Source organism: Meleagris gallopavo, chromosome 8 (genome assembly GCF_000146605.3).
Source record: "Meleagris gallopavo isolate NT-WF06-2002-E0010 breed Aviagen turkey brand Nicholas breeding stock chromosome 8, Turkey_5.1, whole genome shotgun sequence".
NCBI lineage: Eukaryota > Metazoa > Chordata > Aves > Galliformes > Phasianidae > Meleagris > Meleagris gallopavo.
In genome coordinates this window covers 10,551,584-10,575,371 of record NC_015018.2, presented here as the reverse complement: position 1 = coordinate 10,575,371, position 23,788 = coordinate 10,551,584, and the positions used below count along the sequence as shown (strand labels likewise).

At 45.9% G+C, this 23,788-nt stretch overlaps 2 protein-coding genes across 4 annotated transcripts; one reads left to right on the top strand and one right to left on the bottom strand.

The window, feature by feature from the left end:
* The first annotated feature begins 4,078 nt into the window (after positions 1-4,078).
* Positions 4,079-9,179, top strand: AIFM2 (apoptosis inducing factor mitochondria associated 2). Its single transcript, XM_003207897.3, has 8 exons — positions 4,079-4,346; positions 5,117-5,232; positions 6,228-6,347; positions 6,429-6,521; positions 6,809-6,917; positions 7,136-7,288; positions 7,822-8,022; positions 8,726-9,179. Exons 1-8 carry the CDS (start codon positions 4,172-4,174, stop codon positions 8,878-8,880), a joined length of 1,122 nt encoding a protein of 373 aa, XP_003207945.1. The 5' UTR covers positions 4,079-4,171; the 3' UTR covers positions 8,881-9,179.
* A 331-nt stretch (positions 9,180-9,510) lies between these two features.
* LOC100543567 (core histone macro-H2A.2) lies at positions 9,511-23,760 on the bottom strand. Of its 3 annotated transcripts, none has more exons than XM_003207898.4 (9): positions 22,361-23,751; positions 21,426-21,658; positions 16,385-16,491; positions 15,621-15,818; positions 14,067-14,177; positions 13,268-13,367; positions 12,845-12,934; positions 11,100-11,274; positions 9,511-10,241 (listed from the first exon to the last, which is right to left on the bottom strand). In XM_003207898.4, the coding sequence occupies exons 2-9, from the start codon at positions 21,595-21,597 to the stop codon at positions 10,076-10,078; spliced, it is 1,119 nt and encodes a 372-aa protein (XP_003207946.1). In that variant the 5' UTR covers positions 21,598-21,658; positions 22,361-23,751; the 3' UTR covers positions 9,511-10,075. The 3 variants fall into 3 exon arrangements, 2 of the variants coding, with proteins under 2 accessions (XP_003207946.1, XP_031410254.1); XR_002117076.2 differs by lacking the exon at positions 9,511-10,241 and adding an exon at positions 11,595-11,754 and having other exon boundaries at positions 11,183-11,274; positions 22,361-23,758; XM_031554394.1 differs by lacking the exons at positions 9,511-10,241; positions 11,100-11,274 and adding an exon at positions 11,773-12,686 and having other exon boundaries at positions 22,361-23,760.
* Between the last annotated feature and the right edge of the window lie 28 nt (positions 23,761-23,788).

Genomic DNA, 23,788 nt, shown 5'->3' with positions numbered 1-23,788 from the left:
GTGCGTGCATTTAGGTGGGTTGGTCTCCTCTCTCACCCCACATACACAAAGCTCCCCGCACGAGGAGCATCCTGGCTTCTCCAGTGAATGGTGTTTTGTTTGGGAGCTTCCTGCTGGGAAGGCGGAGGGGTGCTGGGATGGGAGGCACATCCCGCAGCTGCACGCCGGGATGGGAGCGGTGCATGGTGCCACCGAGCTGTTGGCACGGCAAGGACGCTGCCATGGCACAAAGCAAGGGGAATGCAAACAAGCAGCCCCTTTTGTGGGTGGTTGGAAGCACACAGAAGAGTAGGGGCTGGAGGAGCAGAGCTTTAAGCTCCCAGGAGCAAACAGCAGAGGAAGGCTATTTAGGCTCCAACAAGGTCTTTTCTGTGCTTGCCTCCCCATAAGAGTACCCGTTGCTTTCGTGAAGCAAATAAACAGAGTTTAAATGAAACGCAATGCAAGGCAAAGGCATCTCTGACTGACAGACCCAGAAACAGGGTTTCAGAAGGGCCCAGTGTCCTCAGCCCCTTCCTACTGTACACAGAGAAGGCAGACAGGTGGGCAAACTGAGGGATACACAGGGCAGGGCTGGGCGAGCCATGCTGACATAGGGCAGGGAGCAGGTCCAGCCCCTCTCACCTGCAGCACGGCACTGCCTGGCTCCAGGCTGCCCCTTCCAGCTGAGCAGCAGCATTTCTTCCTGGACACCCTCCAGCTTCCACTCAAAAATGTCATAGGACATAAAGAAAACGCGCCCCCAAGCCATGCGGATTTTCACGACGACTAATTGCTCTCATTAAACACATGTAACCATGACGCCCACATGGAATTTGCACTGTGTGGTGCCAGGCACATTGGGACAGACACGCGGCTCCTCCGCATCTCAAGCAGTAAGCAGGACTTTGCTCTGGGCCTTCCCCATGGAGAAGGGCAGAGGTTTGGGAGAAAAGGTGTGCACTTTCAGCAAGAAGCACCACCAGGGAATGAGATCGTACCTAATGGTAAGGAGGCTGGGGGCTGCAGACGTGGACATTCAGCATTAAATGACAGCCTTGTGTTCTGTTGTGTTTTTTTTAAAGAGGCTGCATGCCTGACCAGACCGCACTTCTTGGTCTGCATCCCATATTTATTCTGTAATTACACCTTCAGACAAAGGCCGCCTGTCTGAGAGACCGATTTTTTTAAGGACATGGTTTTATTATATGCTGTGCTTTCACTGCAGTGAAATCCTGGGATGGGGAGGAGGGGGTGAAACCCATAACCTGCAGGAGCAGGGCCTTGCCAGGGATGTCCCAGATGGACAAAGCTGACCGAGCTGCTGTTTGCGCCTGCCTTCATCAGACCACAATCAGTGCTGAGTTCCCACCAAATGGCATCGCTGTGAAAAGGGATGGTGAAGAAGCACAGTATGTGAAAACCAAAGGCAGTCACTGGGGCTTTTGAAGCAGAGTTTCCCCCAGGGGACAGGAGAGCCTGTGCCCCACATCCCCAAAGTGCTCACAGCTTAGGTGAGCCCAGGTACCCACATCTGGAATGGGCTTTGCTCTCTGTAAGTACAGGTGGCTGTGCTGTCCCACCTGACCAGCACAAGGTGCCCATGCTGCTGAGGGCAGTGGTTAATGGGAAGTGGGCAGCGGCTGGTCTTCTCCAGCTGAGGTCACTGAGGTTGGCTGGAGACAGAATAAACAAAATAGGGCCTTGTTGATTTTTGTTAAAAGCAAATTTTACTTACTTTTAAGGTATAAAAAAAACCAGCCACTGTTGATGTTTAAGAACAGACAGAAACTGGTCTGAATTGGTTTTTCCAGGCAGTTCTTTGCCCTGGATTAACCTGATCCCACCCCAAGCTGTGGCAGAGACCCTCACAGAGTTTGATAACATTTATGATTAAGTCCTGAATTAGCTGTTTGCTCTCTGTATTTGCAAGGGATGTCTTTCTCCCGCACACTGAGTCAAAGAATCACAGTCACTGAGGCTGGAAAAGCCCTCTCAGCTCACCCAGCCCACCCCCACTACCAACGTCCCTCAGAGCCACATCCCCGTGGTTCTGCAATACCTCCAGGGATGGTGACTCCCCCACTTCTCTGGACAACCTGTGCCACTGTGTCACCACCATTATTGTAAAACACCTCTTCCTTATATCCTCTGTAAATCTCCTCTGTCCTTGTTTGAAACCATTTCCCCTTGTCCTATCACAGCAGACCCCGCTGAAGAGTATGTCCTCTTCTTTCTTACAGCCCCTTTCGATACCGACAGGCTGCTATGAGCCTTCTCTTCTCCAGGCTGCACAGTCCCAGCTCTCAGCCTGTCCTTGCAGGGAGGTCTTCCATCCTTTGGATCAGGTTTGTGGCCCTTCTCTGGATGCATTCCAACAGTTCCGTGTCTCTCCTGTACTGAGGACTCCCCATCTGGACACAGTGCTCCAGGTGAGGTCTCCCAGCACAGAGCAGAGACAGATCCCCTCCCTTGCACGTCTCATCCCCTGTGCCATGACAGAGAACCTCAGGAGACACCATGCTAACTCACTGGTCCCGTTGCATCTTCAGGGTAGGACAAGGGCATCATACAGACAGATGTGACAAGCTCCAGAGCCTGAAGGAACAGGGCAGGCTGAGAGCTGCCATCAGCATCCATGGGTGCCTTCGTCATACGGGTTGCTGGCAGAAGACAAAGCCCTCTCTGACACTGGTTGACTCTTTCTGCAGTTGCCTGCTTGCAGACAGCCAGATAAACACCATCAAACAACATGTTAGCCAGTGCTAAGCACACACCTGTGCGCAGAGAACTCCGTCCAACCACACTCTGTTGAGCATTGAGAGTTTTTTCCCATTTGCCTGAGGTTGGACACGAGGTTCCTGAAGTGTTCACAAAGGTTCCTTTTACCACTGCAGTTTGCTTTGGGTCCTGTTTGCACTGCTGGCCTTGTCTTGTTGGTGCATCTCCAGCTCACCGGCTCCAATGGTTTCCCTTTCTTATGAAAGGTGGCCTTGATCTTCTGGTGTAACATGGGGCTCACCCGATCTCCCCCCTTGCCTGAGAGCAGAAATAGCACCTGAGCGCGGAGGGCCGTCCTGCCACTGGCTCTATCTTGATCTGAACGCAAGAGGAGGAAAAACAAGCCCTCTGGTAGCAATACCCAGGGGCATTTCGCTTTGCCTCAGAGGCGGGTTTAAGGTATTTGATTTAGGACCAGCGGAGCTCAGCCTGCACTGCCCCGCGGCCGGGCCGCCTGCACCCTCTGGCGGCCGCAGCCCTCGCAGCATCCCCGGAGCGAGCCCGCACGGCGCTGCTCCATCCCCGCACGTGAACAGGGTCGGGATTTTCTGCCCCGGCTTACCTGGGGCCCGCAGCCCGAGCCGGCTGGCGGACACTTCGCTCAGCTCGGGGGCCGCCGCACCCCGTTAGTCCTGAAAAGTTGCCAATTCCTCCATCCCTCCCTCACTCGCGGGGTTTGAAGGGGGTTGCTTTGGCACAGGGCAGGAGGAGGTCTGAGGGGCAGACGCAGCCTTCAAGCCAGCCTGCGACACGTGGGGCAGCTCCGCCGGCTCACAGCGCTGCACTGCGCGCCACAGCTACATTTACCCGGCTATATTTATCTGTCATGCCACAGGAGTCCAAAGTTTTTGGGGGCAGCTCCTGTCCCTCAGAACAGCAGGGTCCGGATGTCCCTTTGTTTGCAACCCTTCCTGCCATCCCGCTGGGCTCGTCCTTCCGCAGCCCCTCTCTTACTCCCCATCCTTTCTGCCTGAGGAGCGCTCGCTGGACGCAGGGAGAGAACCACCCGGCGGACACCACCCAGCCGCCCCGCAGTCCCAGCCCGCGTGCGGGTTTCCCGACAAGCCAGCCATCCTGAAAGGGGCACTGAAGCGACATCCATTTAATCAGCACTCACAGCTGACGAAGGACAAGGCAAACACGGCCAACACCCGCTCTCCATCGACTTTCGAAAGCAAAACAAAAGCCTCTTTTTGGCTCCTGCCCCGTACCGGAGGTAGAGCTCAGCTCTGCTCAGCACGGCTCGGCCCCGCACGGCCCGCCCATCGCACTCAGCGCTGAGTCACGGGGCGGGCAGAGGCAGCGCTGCTCCTCTCGCCCGTCCCCAAAGCTCAGCACCCGGCGATCTCGGCCGCTGCAGGCCCACGCCGCCTCCTTTGCCTCTCATCCCGGCCGAGCCCCGCCGGCTGCCATGGGCTCCAAGCTGTCCGTGGACGACTCCGTGCGCGTCGTCATCGTCGGCGGCGGCTTTGGTGGCATCGCGGCCGCCAGCCAGCTCAAGTCCTGGGCCGTCCCCTTTGTGCTGGTGGACATGAGAGATGCTTTCCACCACAACGTCGCTGCCCTCCGGGCTTCCGTGGAGAGCGGTAAGCCGAGCGATGCTATCTGCGTGTCCCCCGCTGCGGCAGCTCAGTGCGAGCGGAGGCGGCACGCAGTGCCTCTCCTGCCCCCGTCCGATGAAAATACAGTCACTCGGTTCTGGGAAAACCCACGTGCTGCCTGTGCTACGCTAATCCCCTGGGCTGCAGAGGAAGTAGTAACTATTTGGACGGCCCTTTTTATTCTTTTTTTTTTCTTTGAGTTGAGAAGTTGGCTAAGCTGAAACACACAGTAAGTGGAAGGGCAGCGGCTGGCATGGCTTTCTGCGTGTGGCATGCTGAGTAGTTCAGCCCTGAGGCTTTACGTGACAAAATTCTGTCAGTCATCCGCTCGGGCTCATCTAGGGAGGATTGGGTAACTCCCGTAGTCCAGGATTTAGGGGGGGGAACGTAGCATTCAAGGCTGGGAATGAGCATCAAAGTGATGTCAAAAGCTTATCCAAACAGAAAAAATCCTGCCAGCCTGCCTGAAAGGCCTTGGAACACTTGCTGGCAAATCAGTAAGAGACTGTATACGGGGAACAGAGATAAAACAGTGTAGCTGGGGCTGTCACTTGATCTCCCAGGAGCTTACTTTATCACCAGCTCCAAGGGAAAGGCCCTGGAATTCAGGACAGAGAGCACGCAGGAGAGGCCCAGCCCACGCTCCCAGCTGCATACGGGGAGCTGCATGCTTTCAGAAAGGTCCTCTTGAGGGAAGAAGGTCTGTTAACTTCCATGGAAGGAGATGTTTTCTCTGTTCCCTCCTCCTACCACAGGATTTGCCAGGAAGACTTTCATCTCCTACGCCGTCACCTTTGGCGACAGCTTCCGACAAGGCAAGGTGGTGGGCATAGATCCCGAGAGGCAGCAGGTCCTGCTCAGCGATGGTGAGGTGGGTGATGCCGCCTTGTCAGGGTAGCTTGGCTGCCTTACCTGGAAGTCAGTCTGGGTGCCGTATCTCCTACAGTTCGGGTCAGCCAAGCACATGAACCTGCTCCACCCAGCACTCCGGGCTCAGAGCTCACACATACAGCGGGTCCTGTTCTGATCTAACCCTCACCTTGGCTGAAATACCTGATCCCAAACAAGCCCTGGCACGGGCCCTTTGGGCAGGCACTGAGCGATGAAACCAGTGGCCTGCTATGGAGAACTGCCAAAGAGAAAAGCAGGCTCCCAGTTATCTCTTCCAAAACCTAAAATCTATGTCTGCTAATAGCACGGCATTTAATCATCCTTGTCAAGCCTGGAAACAGACCATCTTCCCCTTCTTGCACAAAACAGCAGTATCACCTCTAGCCAAGATCAGTGGCCTAGAGTTGTGCTGAATTACGGGCGTGCTGTAAGCACTCCATCCCATCTAGTGCTGAGATAAGCTTTTATTCTCAGGGTTGGATTTGGAGCTCAGACAACCCTGGAGCTCAGATCCTTATCTAACCACAGGAAGAAAAAAAAAGACAAATATTGGCAACAGCTCTGGGAACTCTTTTCAGCCAGAGCACCTCACCTCTGTTCAGAAGGGAGTGAAGGAGGGAAGTCAGCATGTACTTGTGCCCCTCTGCACTCTGAGCTCAGCACTTCAGGTGTGGTGGCAACCTCTACTGGCACAGCAATTGCCTTATTTCCTGTAAGCTTCTAGTAGATTCTTCACAGCACTGGGCTCATCTGGAGATCAGTGTGCCTCTCAAACCCGGAGGAAAGGAGTTACATGTCTTCGGCTGGATCAGATTTCTTCCTAAAGCCACTTTCTGACAGTGGCAAATATTTTCCTATTTATCAGTGGAGGCTGGTGGAGATGGAATGAGTAAATAGTACCTAGGAGGCAACAACTGTGTTTTAGGCTCTCATTTTACAAGGTCTAACATCCTGTCCAACCCTCTGCCCCCTCAGGAACTTCACTACTCCCACCTTATTCTTGCAACTGGCAGCGATGGACCATTCCCTGGGAAGTTCAACAAGGTCATTGACATGGAAAGCGCCATCCAGACCTATGAAGACATGGTTAAGGAGGTGAGGGACCAACTTCTTCCTTAGGAAGCATTGCTTGCCTTCGTTGAGCTAGGGTAACATCAGTTTCTTCTTTATTTCAAGATTGAGAAATCTGAGCGCATCGTGGTAGTGGGAGGTGGTGCTGCTGGAGTCGAGATGGCTGCAGAGATCAAAACAGAGTACCCAGCCAAAGAGGTAGGAGCATATTAGTTACATTTCACTTGTCTCTGAAGCTGTTCTTCTTCCATGGTCCTGCTGGAGGTATTTGAGATCACTGCAAGGCAGGAGGTTCCAGACAATGCCTTCTCCTTTAAGAGCACCCTATAGCCCAGTACCTGCAACTGTTGGCACTAGATGCCCTTCACTAAGCTCAGTCTCCCTGGGCATTAGGCAGTGTGGAAGGAAGCTGTCTGTTGCTGCTCCCACATGCAGGGTGTCCCATACCATTCCCATTTGCCCATTTGCTGTTTTGTCCCCAACAGGTCACCCTTATTCACTCAAAAATTGCACTAGCTGATGTAGAGCTGCTACAAAGCGTCCGTCAGGAGGTGAAAGAGATTCTCCTCAGGAAAGGAGTTCGCCTCCTGTTGAGTATGTACTTAACAATGCCTTTGAAGACCTAGACTTTGACATTCTCCAAGCTGCTTTTCCTTTGGCCACAGCACCTCTTTTTGATGACCTATTCCCCACTTAATTTTCTGGGGACTAAGCATGGCTCCCTTGAATTCCTGTTTCTCTACAAACATCCGGGCTAGCTGGAAACAGCAGCTGAGTAAAGGTCTGTTACCCAGGGCTCTCTGTCACAACAGGTGAGAAGGTCAGCAACGTGGAAAATCTCACAACGAACCAGTTCCAGAAGGACATGGTAGTAAGGACAGAAAAGGGCACAGAGGTTGTTGCTGATATGGTGGTCCTGTGCACGGGGATAAAGATTAACTCTTCGGCATATGCCACTGCATTTGGTAAGTGAAAAGCTGCTGCATGGGGGGAAGCACAGCAGGTCCTCAATGTCTTCTGCTCGAGTATTTCATGACATAGCAAATGCCTTAACATCAAGTTAAATACTTGCTGTGAAATGTGACCTTCAGAAACTTACAGATGACAAGGTCCTCAGCCTTCTCCAGCTCCTTTTGCTAATACCTCCAAGCGCCCTAGTCCAGCACCAGGCAGATTACACCTAGTAGTCAGTGGTAATTCCTGCTGCCAAGGGCAGGATTTCATACTTGCTCGACCCTCCCTCGAGCCACGTAGCTAGCTGCTAATCATTCTATGTTTCCACTGAAATATCAAAGAATAACTCACTCATCAGAATGTTAATAATTACCTATTACAAGACAGAAAGCATCTCTTGCCTCACACGTAGAAAAAAAAGAGTGAAAAATCTTAACTGTTCGCTTTGTGTCATTGACACATTGATAACAACAGCGTTTTGGGGTCTCAGGCCACAACACACAACACCAAACTCTTTCTCAAAACTTACTGTTTTGCCAAACAGGAGACAAACTGGCGAGTAACGGAGCTTTGAATGTTAACAAGCACCTCCAGGTGGAAGGCTATGACAACATCTATGCCATTGGGGACTGTGCAAACCTGAAAGAACCAAAGATGGCATACCATGCTGGGCTGCATGCCAACATTGTAGTGTCAAATATCATCAACAGCTTGACACACAAGCCGCTTAAAACCTATCAACCAGGTAACATAATCTTAGTGCTTGGCTTTAGCTGTTGAGCTGCTTTTCGGGAGGGAACAGCTGTTTTAGAACTTGTCTGGATACTAATTGAGGTGAAGGAACCCAGAGCTGGGGTTGGCTACATAGGCTTATAGCTCAGGCTTCACCTTAGTTCTTGCCAAAGACACCGTAGGAGTTGATTACCTGTGTCAATCTGCATATGCAATGTGTTCTTTCTTCACTGCTGTCTTCCTGATAAATATACTGGTGGGTTTCAGCTACTCATCAACCTTGGTTCCTTTCCTTTAAGTTGCTTACCATCCAATTAAATCCTAAGAACAACGAGAGGACTTGACTCTCTCCTCCCTTCTCCTCTAAAACTATAACACAAACAAAGTGAAAAATTTCATCTAAAAAGTAATTCTAGCTGTGTGATGACTCTCACTGATAAGTAACTGATTTGAAAATACTGCAACTACTTTGAAAGCTGCTCCACCTGGATGGAAGATACCTGGGCAAACATTTGGTTTTTTAAAGGTTTCCCAGTCTACTTACATTTTTTTCTACTTCAGTTTTATTGTCTGCCTCTTGGAAGGACAGTCTTCCCCCCCCTCCATTGTGCAGTTCCATCACAACAGGAGAGCCTGAACAGAGAGTGGCTCTGTATATGTATATTCAGTATTTAGCCGTGAAATCGGTAACTTAAACTTCTGCCTCTTCTTTCCAGGATCACTAACGTTCCTGCTTTCAATGGGTAAGAACGATGGTGTAGGCCAGGTGAACGGGTACTACGTGGGACGCCTCCTAGTGACCACTGCTAAAAGTCGGGGCCTGTTTGTTTCAAAGAGCTGGAAGACAATGGGACAGACAATGCCCTCTTAAGAGGGGATCGGAAATGAATAGTGAGGAATTCAACCACTGGAAGAAAGTGAAGGTGCACATTTATTGCTTAGAGAGTTGCTGTCTCCTGCAGCACCTCCCGAAGCTGTTCTTCAGTGTAAAGCGTTAAAGGAGTGTTATTGTAATGGAGAAAGAGGCATTTTCTAAGTTAATCAGCACCAAAGTTCTCACTGTAACAAAGGAAGGGCTGTTTCTTTTCATCCTCTGTTGAGACAGCTCTGGGCAAGAATCCTGGTTTACCTTAATTTGTAACAATAAACACTATGGTTTTCATAACGTTAGTGGCTTGTTTATTATGTGGGTTTTTCCTGGCTTTTTCTACTCTAGCTTCTAAGAAGTCTCTGCGTATTACTTGGGTACAGTGCCTGTGAAAAGCCTGCCTAAAGCCCTGAAAAGGCTCCAGTAATGCTGGAACTCAACAGAATATAATGCAGCTTTGTGTCAGCCTCTCCACAGCAGCTTTAATTATGTCACGGCACTACACTTCTGCCAGAAGCTGGTTACTCGTGTCATAAGTGTGCTACAGTAAGTATTCAGTTTCAGATGTTTCCTTTCCCCCCCCCCGCTTTAAGGTGACAAATTTTCAGAGCAAAATGAGGTTCATAACAATAATCACACTTCACAAATCTTTTTCTTTTTTTCTTATAAAACAAACAAACAAAAAAAAATCACCATGAAATATTCTCAGTAATTACAGAGATTATTGTGAGTAAAAAGCAAAACAGAAGCTCCTCATGCATCACTTCTAATATCTCTTTCCCCTCCACTGTGGGCTGGAGGAAAAGATTAACATCCACCCTCAAGGGAGGAGAAAAGGGAGCAGAATATTTTTAAGAGCTTTCTCTAAAGTGTGTGCATGAAAACTTCATCACTACAAATCTAAAATGAAGTTACTCTTTATAAACTTCTAAACTAAAGTAACAAGGGACACTAAAACTCCTGAAAAGAGATGGCAACTCAATTGCTGAAGGTGGCACAAAGGACTAGAAGATGCTGACAGCGCAAAGAAATCAGACTAAACCCCTCTCATCTCTAGTCACAGCTCTTCATCAAGTCACAACACATCACACTACTACCACTCCCCCTCCTCACCACATTGAAAAAATAAAACCCACCTCTAATGCTTTTAATGCTACTCAAGTTTGTTGAAAAATAAAGTTTCATTTGGCTGCTGTTGCTACTTAGTGTCTAGCTTGGCCATTTCTTGCACGTAGATGCCAATACTTTCACTGTCAAAGAGCAGAAAGTAAATGTTCTTCAGGGAGGAAGAGCTGGTGCCATCAAAATGGGTGGAAATAGCTCTGAGAGTCACCTGGGCTGCTGTCTGTTTTGGGAAGCAGTTTCTATGTGACAGGGGAAGAAAACAAAACAAGAGAGCGTCAATCACCTGCGCAAGCTTTAAACACATGTAATGCTGAAAGGCACAAAGCACAGCTGAACTCACTGCAGCCTGCTGTTAAGACAGCGTTAGCTGCAGTTTTAAGTAAACCCCAAAGTTAACTAAGAAAAATCAGTAACTATATTTCAAATTAATTCTAGACACACAAACACTATTAGGAAAGAGCAACAACTGTGCCCGTGAGGCTTATGTATGATTTCTTATAATCAGAGACCAAACAAGATTAGCAATGCCCCAACTTTTAAAGAAAAAAGAGCAAGAACCAAAACAAAGCAAAAGCAAACAAAAACAGGAAAAGAAAGGAGAAACCCATAACCAAAAACCAGTACCTTTTGGATTTCTTGGTTAAGCTATTTTTTTTTGCTAGTTATCACAGTTTTACAGTTGGTTTGAAAGTTGCCTTTTTAATGTTGAACTTCTAAGAAAGAGTGGTTTTCTTTTGAAAGAAAACGTGTGTGTGACTAGCCTGTTTAATATACACTCTTGGGATGACCTAAGTAAAGATCTCCCATTCACCTAGCTCCTGTTGCATCACTGTTATTCAACTTCATTATGATGCCAGTGTAATCTTGTATCAGTAGAGTTTTAGTAAGAGTCGTCACAGTAAAAGGAAGGGACATAAAACTGTAGATGATACAGGATCAGAGTAGAAGAATGGAAATTACTCGTCACAGAAAACACAGCTCTCCTGAGAGTTAGCTAATTTCCCTCCATCAAGGCTTTGGATCGCAGCAGCAGCTCTGATAGCTCATTACACAACCGTTACACAAGGCAGAATCCTCTTACACAGGAAAAGCCATACCTGCCACTGGGAAAAGGGGGGAAAGCCACAGACTTCAACTTCTTGTCTTCTGCGGCTGTTAAGCAGTTCTTGATGGTCTCTTCGAGCTGCTCTTCACACTTGTCCGACCCCCACTGTGGGATGTGACAGTGGATGACAAACTTTGCTGCTAGCCCGCTGGACTGAGTAAGCGCAGCTACCACAAATGAAAACATAACAATTAGTTTTGAATAGAAAACACCTTGCAATCACTTCTCAATCTAATCAATCATCTCAGTCTTTCTTCATGACGTTACCTCTTCAAAAGAAATCCATTAAGAATTAAAGCAAGCCACAATGACTCATTCACAATCGTAATCTATACTGTCATTACTTGAGTGATCAATTATTACTTCTTTGAGGGCAGAGGAACCCGGGGTTCATTTGATTAACGGTTATTCAGTGATGACTAAAGGCTCTCTCATTCAGCATGGCCTCTGGATATTTTCTTTAATGTGCAAACTGTTGAAACCTCACCTTGAACTCAGCATCGTTAATTCCCCAACAGACACTTCTGCAGTGCTGTCACAGCCTCATCTGAACGCTCTGTACAAATCCTGCATCATCATTACAGTTCCAGAGCATTATGGAATAATATCTGGACCTCCTTCACAGCTAGGCAATTTCAAACAATAATCTGAAAATTCAAAGATGTTTACTGAAAGTATCCACTGGTTACGTCCAATTTGAAATTAGCACTTCTAAAAATCTGGTCTCACATTGAACACCCAGAAATTAGGTGTACAATTAATACCCAAAAGTAAAGAATCTAGACCCTCATCCACCATCATGGAGGAATTCTACCTAATGCTTCACCGTGCTCCTTAAATTTCAAGCAGAAGAGGAGAACTTTAACCATAGAGAGAAAATTGATTGAAAACAACAGAGGTACCCTGTAAACAGCACTTGTATTCAAGGCCTGTTAGGCTGGAGCTCAAGTATTTGCAGTAGATCTCCAGTGATAAAAACCCATTTATTATTACTTGCCTCAAAACCAGTAGAAGTGGTAACTTCAAACATACCAACAAAACAGTGTTTGTCTGACAGAGTACAATTTTCCATCCATTAAGCTAAGATTATCTTCTTTCCTGGAACTAGCTGAAAGGAATCTGTTTTCTAGCTCTTTTGTAATTTGTATTTCAGTAATGCAGCTGTAATGCCTGGGAGAAGAGCACCAACTGCTCTTCAAAACACATGCCAGTTTTTGTGATTATATCACTTCTACCTTTATGTGTGTGCAAAATAAGGTAGTTGCTTTGGTTATATTGTTCAGTAGAAAGCAGGATATTTTATAAATTACTGTTCTTCATACAGCTATAGGTTAGGCTGAGAGCTGTTTCCAATTTTCACTAAGAAATGTGGTGCAAATAGGAGAGGAAAGATGGCACAAAAGTGAAAGCAGAAGTTTCCCTTAACTTTAAGACTCCCACAGATGGGAATTGCCTGCTGGAATTTAAGGTGGTGCTTCAAAGCACAAAGACAGGATGTGCACAGCACAAAGGTATCCTACTCCTCTTCCTTTCCCCCTCAACTCCCTGTCCTCAAACAGGCTGTCCATACCAGCAGCAACTTAAAGGAAGAAACAAAAACACATCACATAAGCAAAGGCACATATGTAATCAAGAACAGATTAGAATGTCAAGAGAAAAGAAAAAAAAGGATGAGTCTTTTCCAACTGGGCATATTATTATTTTTTTTTTCCTTTTTTTTTTCTTTTCTTTTTTTACCTTCAGCAACTTCCAAAGGTCCTTGAGATTTGCGAAGCTCCTTCACTGTTTCCAAGAACTCTTTCCCTCCTGCCTTTTCCAAAGCCTTGCCTGCAAGGACACAGAACAAAAAGGCCTCGTCTTCACATTATCAGCAAAATAAAACCAAGCCAACAACTCTGTGTGATTCAAAAGTAAAACCACTGTGTACATACTGCCATGTTTTCCTCTAGGAGCAGCAGTTGATGTTTATGACAAAGTTTACTTATTACTGGTTTAAAAAAAACCAGTAAGGACACTTCGCCTGGCTTGAGTAGTAGTCCCACTCTTCATAACATACAAACCCCAGTACTTTCCTGAAATCATTTCTCAAATGATCATATAAAACAACGATCCAAAAAGCCAACTTTAGAACTGCTTTGTCTGCACGCAGCACAGCCTCACCTATTTCTTCCTTGAGGTCTATTTCAGCAGTTGTGGGGTGAACAATGCCTTCTACTTTCATGGAGCCAATATGGCTGATGTCACTTTGTGTCAGAGAAAGCTGCAAGATAAGAGTAAGAGCAGAAAGAATCAAATTAGTAATGTGTGTGAAATATTTTTCATACTGAAAAAAGGGCTGGATTCACAATTTGCACAGTTTTATTGCGTTCAATGTGTCTGATTTTTAGCCCTTAGTATGTACACTGCTCAGATTGTTTCATGTTGTACCCATAGCTTAGATGCCTGCCTCAGAGGAAAGTACTGCTATTGGATTCGTGTTCTAGCATCACACTTTGAAAAAGAAATGCTGATTTGGAAACTCTTTTGTTTAAAAACTCTCCTTCTTAGTGAGTACAGAAGGGGAAGAGGGTTTAAAAAAATAAATAAATAAAAATAGTCTGTTTGTTCTTAGAAATAATAAATAGCTTAGAAGATTGAATCCAGTTTGACACTAAGCTAGACAGAGCTCAGCCAAGTCCAAACCAAACAGAATTCTGCTATAGGTTGAGCCATGAAATTCATCAGTATGGCTCTCTAGAGAAGAGAGGTTGACCAGCACTATTCTCATGAATCTTTTATCTGCAGACTAGTTTTTGAGACCTTCTGCCCACCTGTGACTCGAGTGACTTCTGGTCTTACATTTGGGATCACTAAGGAAGAAGGTGAAGATTTTTTACTGCTATTAGATCTAAGGCAACATTCTGTTTATGCTAGGCTCCATTGCTATAATCCCAGTCTGTTACATTATAATTTGTATTACCTTTTGTCCTGGCACGAGGCTCTTGGAGGACAAGATGGTGAAACCATCCCCAGGTCCATCTTCAGACGTTGAATTTGAAGCTCCTTCCTTTTCATTGTCCTTCTGTTTATTCTAATTGTGGGGAGGAGGGGGGAGGAGGAGAAGAAACAAGAAATCTTGTAGGAAAAAATCAGTGCCTACCATTATCCAGTAATGGACAGATTTAATCAGGTACAACAAATTTCATCATACATTACTCATGGCTTTTTATTCCCCACACATGATGTAACAGCAGAAGCCTTCACTGTTTATAAAATGTTAAATGGGAATGTTAAAACATTAGTGGTATTTCTGAGGCACTACATATGTTTGTAAACATATTAAGAGTTCAGGGCACGTCCTTCCATCTGTGATTTTTCTGATAATTAAGGTTGTATTTATGGATGGGTGTGCACTACTGCTTGTTTTTATTAACAAAACAGAGCTCATACTAAATCAAACAGCAACCAAATCAACTGCTCCAATCTGAAGGAAAAAAAATCAAGTGAAATAATAAACTCAGTTAATGAATCAGATCTCCATTTCTATGTGCTGGAGTGAGCCATCACACCTCCATACAAGCAGCTGAAGTGACAAAAGGGTATAGAATCATATACAATCATTATGGTAGGAAAGGATCTCTAAAACTGCATAGTCCAACCCCCAGCCCATCACCACCATTGCCCACTAACCCATGTCTCTCAGTGCTACATGTTTTTCTGCCACACAGTCTTCCAGCCACTCCGCCCCAAGCACGTAGCATTGCCTGAGGTTGTTGTGGCACTGGGTCTTGTTGAGCTTCACCCCACTGGCCCCAGACCAGCAATCCAGGCTGTCCAGGTCACTCTGTAGGGATTAGTCATGTTTAACATGCAAGCTTTGGAAAGACAAACTAAGAGCACCTCCCTGTTTACTGCTTTAATAAATTAAACCATTTGGGATAGTGATAGATTTGGGACAGCGGGCAACTGAGAGGGAAGGTGCAGTGGTAGAGTTCTGCTTCATTTCTTCTTCTCGTAATTCTTTCAAAAACCATTTAATAGAGCACCCTTAAGAAGATATGAAACAGAATGCTTGCCATGATGTGGTACATAAAAGTCATTTTTGACAAGTTTTCAAGACACTGATATATACTTAACAGCAACCTGGTACCTGTAAGAAGGCTGAAGGTGTAACATCTCTCAAATAGAAAGAGATGTAAAATACAGTTTCTTGTATTTTAGAAGCCACACAATTAGTATTAAGATTCTACATAGTTATCAAAAAAGTACTTTGGAGGGTGACATGGAAATCTGGAAAGTTTCCTCTTAAGTTTTAAAGGTTTCTGTTATGGAAATTCATTACAGAAATACTGCGATAATCACCTGCCCCTTCATTTCTGGTATGTCTACTATCGACTCCTACCTCCCGTTTCCAGTTGGGACCAACAAATAACTAATGCAGAGGCACAAATTTACTCTCCTAATAATCATAGTCGGTTTGGATCCAATTCTTCTGGCACACAACCCTGAATCCCAATATCTGCCCCAAGCTTACCTTCTTAGGCGTCCGGGCCTTGTTAGACTTTGCCTTCTTCCCACTCTTTTTGCTCACCATGGATTTCCTTCCCTTCTTCTCAGGAGCAGGGGAAAGGATTGTCTCAGATTTGCCCTTGGCACCCCGTTTCTTGGCTAGAAGCTCTGGCTGAATTCTAGGCAGGACCCCTCCACTTGCTATAGTCACACCTTTTAGCAACTGCAAGGAAAAGCGGTACAAAGGAGCGTGTTATGGATTCTCTTTGCACTCAAGCAATCTTTGCTGACTGCACTACACACATTAGAGCCCACACTTCCTAAAGCAATGCTCTTCGTGTATCAGAAGAAAAGCCCACTAAGAGAGAAAATCTAGCACGTCCCAGTGAAATTAGTCAGCATGCCCCAGAGAACTGCTGCTCTACGTTCAGTCTCACAGTCTTTCTGCATGTCTTGGTGACCACAAGCAGTGGATGAGGGTAAGAGGAGATATGCATCTGCAGGCATGCCGAAGTATTCCACAGTCAATCCTCAGAGTGAAAGCACTGCAAACAACGGTCTGTGTGCTAATGGCACTCAGGCATATGGAAGAGGATGCAGCCCTGGATGCAGCTATATCAGAGAGAGAGCCAGACCCTCTCCAAGATGGTCCTCGTAGTGCAGTAGCAAACGCACACTTCTACAGCTTTTGGAAGCATGTTGTCTATCTAGCATATTTTTGATAAGTACCGGAGCTGATCAAGTTCATGCTACAGCAGCCAGCCCTCACACTGCAATACAAGGGAGTACCTGATTCAGCTCTTCATCGTTTGCTACTGCCAGGAGGATGTGTCTGGGGGCAATTCTTCCTTTCTTGTTGTCTCTCGCTGCGTTTCCTGCCAGTTCTAGAATTTCAGCTGCAAGAAACAGTGAAATAAAAAGGAGTAATAAAAATGCAACTTGCGTGCACCCTGTATACACTTTTCACATTCCTTTTCAATATCCATTTACCTTTTCAGGGGTATTTCCCCATTTCAATGATCTTTGACACAGAAACGCAGACAACAAATGACAGCCAATGTATTTGTAAACTTACATAAAATCATTTGTCTTCCCTAATTCCCTGAAGGGTAGTTAGCAGAAAATACGCTACGTTTGCTTCATATAACTACCTTTATGAGTCTCACACCAGAATCCTCTTTCAAGTAATAAATAAGAAAAAAAAAGAACAAGCACGCTTCAAAAATGTACATAAGCACTCCAAAATTTAGCAATAGGCCTGAAACAACAAAACAGCAAAGCATGCAATGAAACCCCAAACTTTGTTCAGACAGTTCTGACAAAACAGCAAGGATTCTCAGGACCAAGTAAGACAAAGACTGAGGTGCATTTAAAGAAATACTTTGAAAGCCAGCAAACTAGCCAGGCAACGCTGCAATTTTGCATTAAAGGGCACTGAAGATCTGTGAGAAGCTTTATTTCAAAACAAGATATGAAAGGTTTGACTTAGATGCAAGCAAAGAGACAACATAAGAGCTTCGTAAGAACTGCTGGTAGAAAGTTTTCTGTGCCTCCTGCGACAGTGCTCCTGTCTTGGTTTGTCAACAATATGGGTGGAAAAAGTTACAGCTCATCAATGTTCTGCTGAAGGTATCTTACTCCCATTTAATCAATTACACAAAGAACTGTAACTATTTGAAGAATTTCCATGAGAAATCTCGTGGGAATCCACCTAACGCTCTCAGGCTAAAATCCAGAGGATTTTAGCAAGAGGTTTAGCTCTGGGTTCACGGGAAAGAGACCAGCTTTCAGTTTCTCTCAGAAAGAATAAGAGAAGTGCAACTTTGTCATCCAGCTTTCACTCCTACAGAGCATACATAACTGACTGTTGGAGATGTAAAAGCCATTGTTTAAAATTACATGCCATGGGGCTGCAGGGCTGGAGCTTTCAGATCCCTGACCTCTGCCAGTGGAGCTAATGCAGTAGCAGACAGCGGGAACAGATTGCCATCCAGTGTGCAGACCAGCATAGAGCAAGAAAAGAGACCCATACTTCTCCAGTAGGTTTTGCAGATTTATGCTGACAGCAGATGAAAATTGCAGCGGGAAGGAAAAAAAAAAAAACAAGAAGACATACTTACCTGTGTGGTAACTGAAGTTCTTTCAGATGTGCCAACAACAAGCACATCCTGCTAACCGTGTGCTCACCCCACTCCCCCAGGTTCTGGGTCCTTTGGCCAGCAGCATCCTGATGGTGCATTCAAATGTCCTCTGCCTAATGTTGAGAGCAAAAAACGCAGAACACTCAAATGCCAGGCACTTTTCATCTACCATAGGACACCAGGAAGAAGGGGATCCAAGGCAGAGATGATGTAGGGCAAACTGCAGAGTATGCATATAAATAACTTATCAAAGGATGCCAATTATTTGCATAGGTAAATAACTGCCTTAGCTCCTTCTAATGATTCTCTATATGCATATTTTACTAACACTGGAGGCTTCAGAATGAAGGTAGGGACTCGAACTCTTAAGAATACAAAATAGCACTTGCAAAAGCAACAAACCAAAACCATTAAATCTGGAGGCTGAAGCTATCACATCCTCTGCTGGTAAGAACAGATCCCTGAAGAAACTGTTTACATTTCAAGCAGAAACATCACTGACAGCTGAGGTCATCTTAACTCTACAGAGACAGCAGTCTGAGAATGTAAGTCCCACAGGAAGGCCCTACACTACAGCAAGCTCTCTTGAAACCAGGATCTGGATGTTCTCAGACTTATTTTATTTTACATCTGAGCAGAATTAAGAATTGAAGTGAAATCTGAAATAACCTTGCTTCTCTTAAGATTCAAAATCCATATGAGATGCCTCCATATTGGAAGCGTAACTTCAAATTTCGACTGGCCCCTGACTCCACACAACACACACGTGATTAAAGCTCAGATGTAGGTGATCACATTATCCACATTCGAAATCAAGGAGTTTCTTGGACTCTTGACTAACAGATAGAACAGAATACCGAGCATTACTGTGTTTGGATCTTGGACTTGCATAAGTGAACTCCAACAGATGCTTTAAGTCTTTTTAATAGATGCTTTTCACCCTGTTTGATTAGTGCTCAGGACTAGGAAAGAGTCTTACAAGAGTCAAACTCTCTGGAGTTTTACAACCAACAAAAGCAGCAGCCAACCTACAACCTGTATGGGATCCCATCTTCTTTTCCTGTGACACACAGGAAAAAAAGAAATTTCTTTGGCTGACGAATCAACAGATTTGGAACATGTGGGAACAAAAAATCATCGCAGTCAAACCAAAGCTGCATGTTCAGTTGAGCCCAGCCTGCTTTTCTGAAGCACTCATTTGGACTGATAAGGAAGATAAATGCCAGCTACTGATTACAGAAGTGAAAGGATTTCAGATACTTCCACTTCAAGATAGGTTCCAACAGGCCCAGTAACCTTACCATGTACAAATCTGCCCAGTAACACCTCTGGCCTGAAAAGATGCATCAGATGGAGTTCTTTGTCCATTCACAAGTGGAGAAGTATCTGCTCCATTTGTCTCTTGACAGCACAAGTACAACCTGACCGAGGTGTGTGCCAGCTGATGTCCTCTGAAGGAGGAAGCACTGCTGGTGTTGTCAGCTCCTCTCACCAGCACACCACTCAGATTTCTTCTGCTTCTTAAGCAAGAACTGTACCTTACCAAAATGTAGGCAGAGAATTCAGGCATTATGGGACACATTCAAATGATGCTTGACTCAGATGATGATGACTAAAGTCAGCCACACGCACACACGTGTTGCAAAGTTCATAAATCCAATGAGATTGAGGTCAATTCTTCACACATTTTTGATTCTGAAGGCATTGGAGCCCAACAGCGTTAGGCACAACACAACACAAGCTTCTGGATAGGAATTAAGCTGCAATTTTGCAATATAACTTCTCAAGCCTAAGATATGAAACAGGATAGAGAGATTTAAAAAAAAAAAGCTTTAGATCCCTGATAAGATCTTTCTCACATTAGCTAATCAGTCAAGGTAAAAAGAAATTCTTCTCAAGATATGTTGTACTGATTGCTGGCATTTTTACAATGGAGCTGATAAGCCAAGCCTCAAGTTCAGCATTAGTAACAGCTATTGGCTGCAGCCACAACCCTACTTGCAAAGGAAAAGGGGGATCTATAGTGCTACACAGAACATGTCCCAAAGCCAAAAGGCAGACCACATGGTGGCTGGGATGAGGATGCTCAGGGGCGTAGGCACACCATTGGAAGATGCCAATCAAGAGGCTCAGCACTTCAAGCCATTGACAAACCACAGACACGTCTGAACACTCCTGGAAGAGTCTATCCTATGTCCTGCACAGACACCAGACAGCTCTAGCTCTGGTCCAACCTGGCACCTCCTGCCTCATCCACCCTGTCCATTTTCCAACCATGATTGCTTTCCCTGCCTATTCTCCTTCCCTGAGCAACCTATACCTGACACTTCTATCTCAGCTTCCTTCCTGGACCATCTTCATTTCTGCCTCCATCTACCCTTCTCAGACTTGGTCCTTCTTGCTAAGCTCTTCACCTCCCTTCCCTGAGCAGCACCTCACTTCTCCCAGTCTCTCTTTTCCCAACTTGCTCTCCAGTGCCAGTTACTACCCCACTCCTCAGTTCAACTCTTCCCCACTAAGCAGATGCACCCTCAGCTGTCTCTAATGTTGACATTCTTATCTCGTAAGGATCAGCTCCATGAAAAGTTCTTTAACATAGCAAAATAAAACAATTCAGCCTGCTTCTGAGAAGCCTATGTATCTAGCAATTTTCTGAGTAGACACCATGTCACAGACACTCAAGGAAGCTCTGCAAGGTATAGATTTCCCTGGAAGAACACAACAGCTGCACCAGCTCCACTGAGAGAGAGATTCCTGCAGTTGGAAGGTTTGTTTTCTAATGCATGAAACGGGATTGTGCAACTACAAGCACACGAATGTTTGTAATGAAGAGAAGGGTTTCTTCCAAAATCATTTAGAATTGATCTTACTCTACAAAGGAAGACAAGAGGAAAATACAAACACGTTAGCTCCTACACCATATTACACAAAAAGCAGAGGGAGATACGCTCAGCATCTTGGATTTCAATTCTGCTTTTCAATAGCGCTTTGTTTTAAAACCTACTCCGTATTTAACTCCTAAAGGAGCTGGAGATTCTCTAATGCACCTCAGTCTTGATCTGTAACTCATAAGCAACTTGAACTAGAATCCTCTCTCCACTGGGTGACCGGTAACAGTCTGGTGAGGAGCTGTTTTCCACACTTAACTAAGGAGGTTCACAGGGCAATCCAAACTAGTGCAATACATCAAACTATAGGGTATCACAGTGTGACACCTGCACCTCCTGTTAGGGGGATTTCATAAAGCAAGCCAAAAAGATGTTCTTGCTTTTTTTAATACTGATGAACCACCTCCTTATTTCGTAACACTTTGACACTGTTCTGCAAGGACAAAAACACAACAGTTCGCTCACTTCAAACACACCACACATGTATAAAGCAAGCTTGCTTTCTGTCCTCTCCTGTTGGTGAAGCAACAAAGCCTTATCTAGCTTTCTCTTACAAATTACCCCATGCAACTCCTCACTCACACAGCAATAAGAAGCAACCCCTTCAACCAGTGACCAAGCATCACCATGCCTCTGGAGGAGAGAATTTCCATCCTCAGCCTCTTCCAAAAGCAAATTCATCGCTGTGAGCATTTTAAGAAACGTCAACACATCCCGCGCTTCTCAGAGGTGCTGAGCACGCTCACATCTCATCCCAAAGACGCTGTGCACGCCCAGCACCACCAGTATCAGGCTGTTTACCTGCTAGATACTCTATGACAGCTGCCATGTAAACCGGTGCTCCAACACCTATCCGGTACTTGTACGTTCCTTTCTTTAAGTAGCGCATCATCCTCCCCACGGGGAAAATAACACCTGCCCTGCTGGAGCGTGACAGCTTGGACATTTTCTTCTTCCCACTGCGGCCTGACATCTTGCAGCTTTGTGCTTTTCAGTTTGCTAGCGATTCTTATTCCCTTGCTCCAAGCTGACAGCTGTGAGAGAAAAGAAATAGGATCGGTGCTCAGCATGTGAGGAACATCTTTAAACATCGTCATCTCTTTCTTCCAGAAGAAGAAATCCAAACTCAGGCTCAGCTGAGCTTTCTGAAGGCCTTTTTCCCCACATTAAGAGCCACTCCAGGCTACAAAGGAGAAACAAAAATAAATCTTGTTTTCTCCTTGCTTTTCCATATAAACAAAATGACAAGCCCGGAGCCAGCCCCATCACCTTAGCATGCCAGTGGTCTTAAAGAGCAGCACAGTTCTCACTCTTGGTCAAATCATGTGGAAGCTGTTAACAGTTTCCAGAACTTGTTTTTAGTTCGATTTTGGTCACTGCTCATGGCCTAATTATGGTCTTTGTTACAATGTAACAGATCAAGATCCGCTCCTCTGAAGTCGATGAGGAGCTTATAACAAATCGGTTCTTCTACACAGAGGATCACTCGTCCTAGACACTCACTGAGGCCAGCTCATCCCAGACAGCCAAATTCAAGGGTGGGTGCCCGCAACAATCTGATCTGAATGCTGGTTCTGCTCGTGATGTCAAGGAAATTCAACTACCAGAAGGTCTGCAGCGGTCCACAAAACCCAAGTGTGTCCCCATCTATCAGCCACATAATATATCGCACGCAGTAAGAAAATTTACACAGGTGCAACAATACAAGTTGGAAAAGATTAAACCAGCAAACCTACCAGACATGAACACATCAAAACTTATGTCGCTCATCATCCCATTTGGAGTTCCCAGAGCACTGCCAGCCTGGGATTGCCAGGGGTGGTAAGTGAACTCATAAACTTCCACTTGCAGGTGGGGATTAAAAGGCAGAAGCCACTTCAAGCAGCTTTAAGTGACAGCATTTCCCAAGCAATGCATTAATTGCATTTATGTGGGAGTGAGAAGTTGTGCAAGACGGACAGGTTGGCAGTTGGCATTCTGTACCAAAGGAATATGCTACTGAGGAGCACACATCTAAATTGTATTAACGTCTCATATACTTGCTGTAGTAACCCAAATCCCATTTGCTTGTAAATCAGTGGGGAGAAAAGGAATGAAATACAAAAAGCAAACATCACAAGGTTTGCATCCACAGACAATACTTGGGTTGTGCTCGATCTGATAGAAAACCAAAACATGTTTGTATAACAACTATGCACACTGCTCCAGGGCACGCTGTTACAATAAATATACTTTTGTATGCAATTAAACATGTTTGGCTCATTCTTCTGTCTTCAAATTACTTCCTTGGCCTCTGCAAGTCTCACCCATCTCTTCCCCTACTCTCAAGGCATCCTTCGGTTTCCCCAGGCGCTTTTCCAAACATGCTGCAGATATCAGAGCAGGAACAATTTTCCATCAGCCTAAGTGCACCAGTGGGCCTGGCTGGCTCATCCCCCCCACAGGCAGGGGTCTGGTTTACCTGGGAGGATGCTCACCAGCTCACCCTGACACAGCTACACCGTGTGCCCATCTGAACCGCACCAAGGCTGCCAAAAGTTACAAGCTGAGTGCTGCTGCCCCAGTTGTTCTCGTTAGGTGATGCAATTAAATGCCGAGAGCTCATCAGCTGAAAAGCACTCGAGTCCACCCACACCAGCTCCCTCACTGTCAACTGATGCATTGTCTCTGGGTTTGCCCTTTATAAATTAAAGTCTGCAATAAAGCCATCACCATGGCATTTATCTCAAAGTCCATCCTCACCGCGTTGGAAGAGCAGTGTCTACAAGTGGCTAACACGACATCACCAGGCTTGGGCAATTTAAAGCAATTAGCATTCCCACCCCTAATCGGTCACACCTCACACCTACTCCACTGCAACACCAACATCCTCGTGTTGCTATGGGGGATTTAACAGCCACCAGATCTCCCACAGCTCTGCAACACAAAGGAAATAAGGCAGACTTCTGTAAGTCAGGCCTTCCTTTGGGAATCGCACCCTCCCCAGAGCCCAGAGCAGCCAGCGGCAGCTTCCTCGTGCTTGTCGCAAAGAGCTCTGCCTTATTCCCGCTTCACTCGCAGACTGACATCTGCTCCTCCCAGCCCAAAGCAGGCGTTTCCCGCACACGCCTCCGGCAGCACCCAGCCGCGATGCTCCCTCGGGACCCCGCGCCGCCCCTCACACG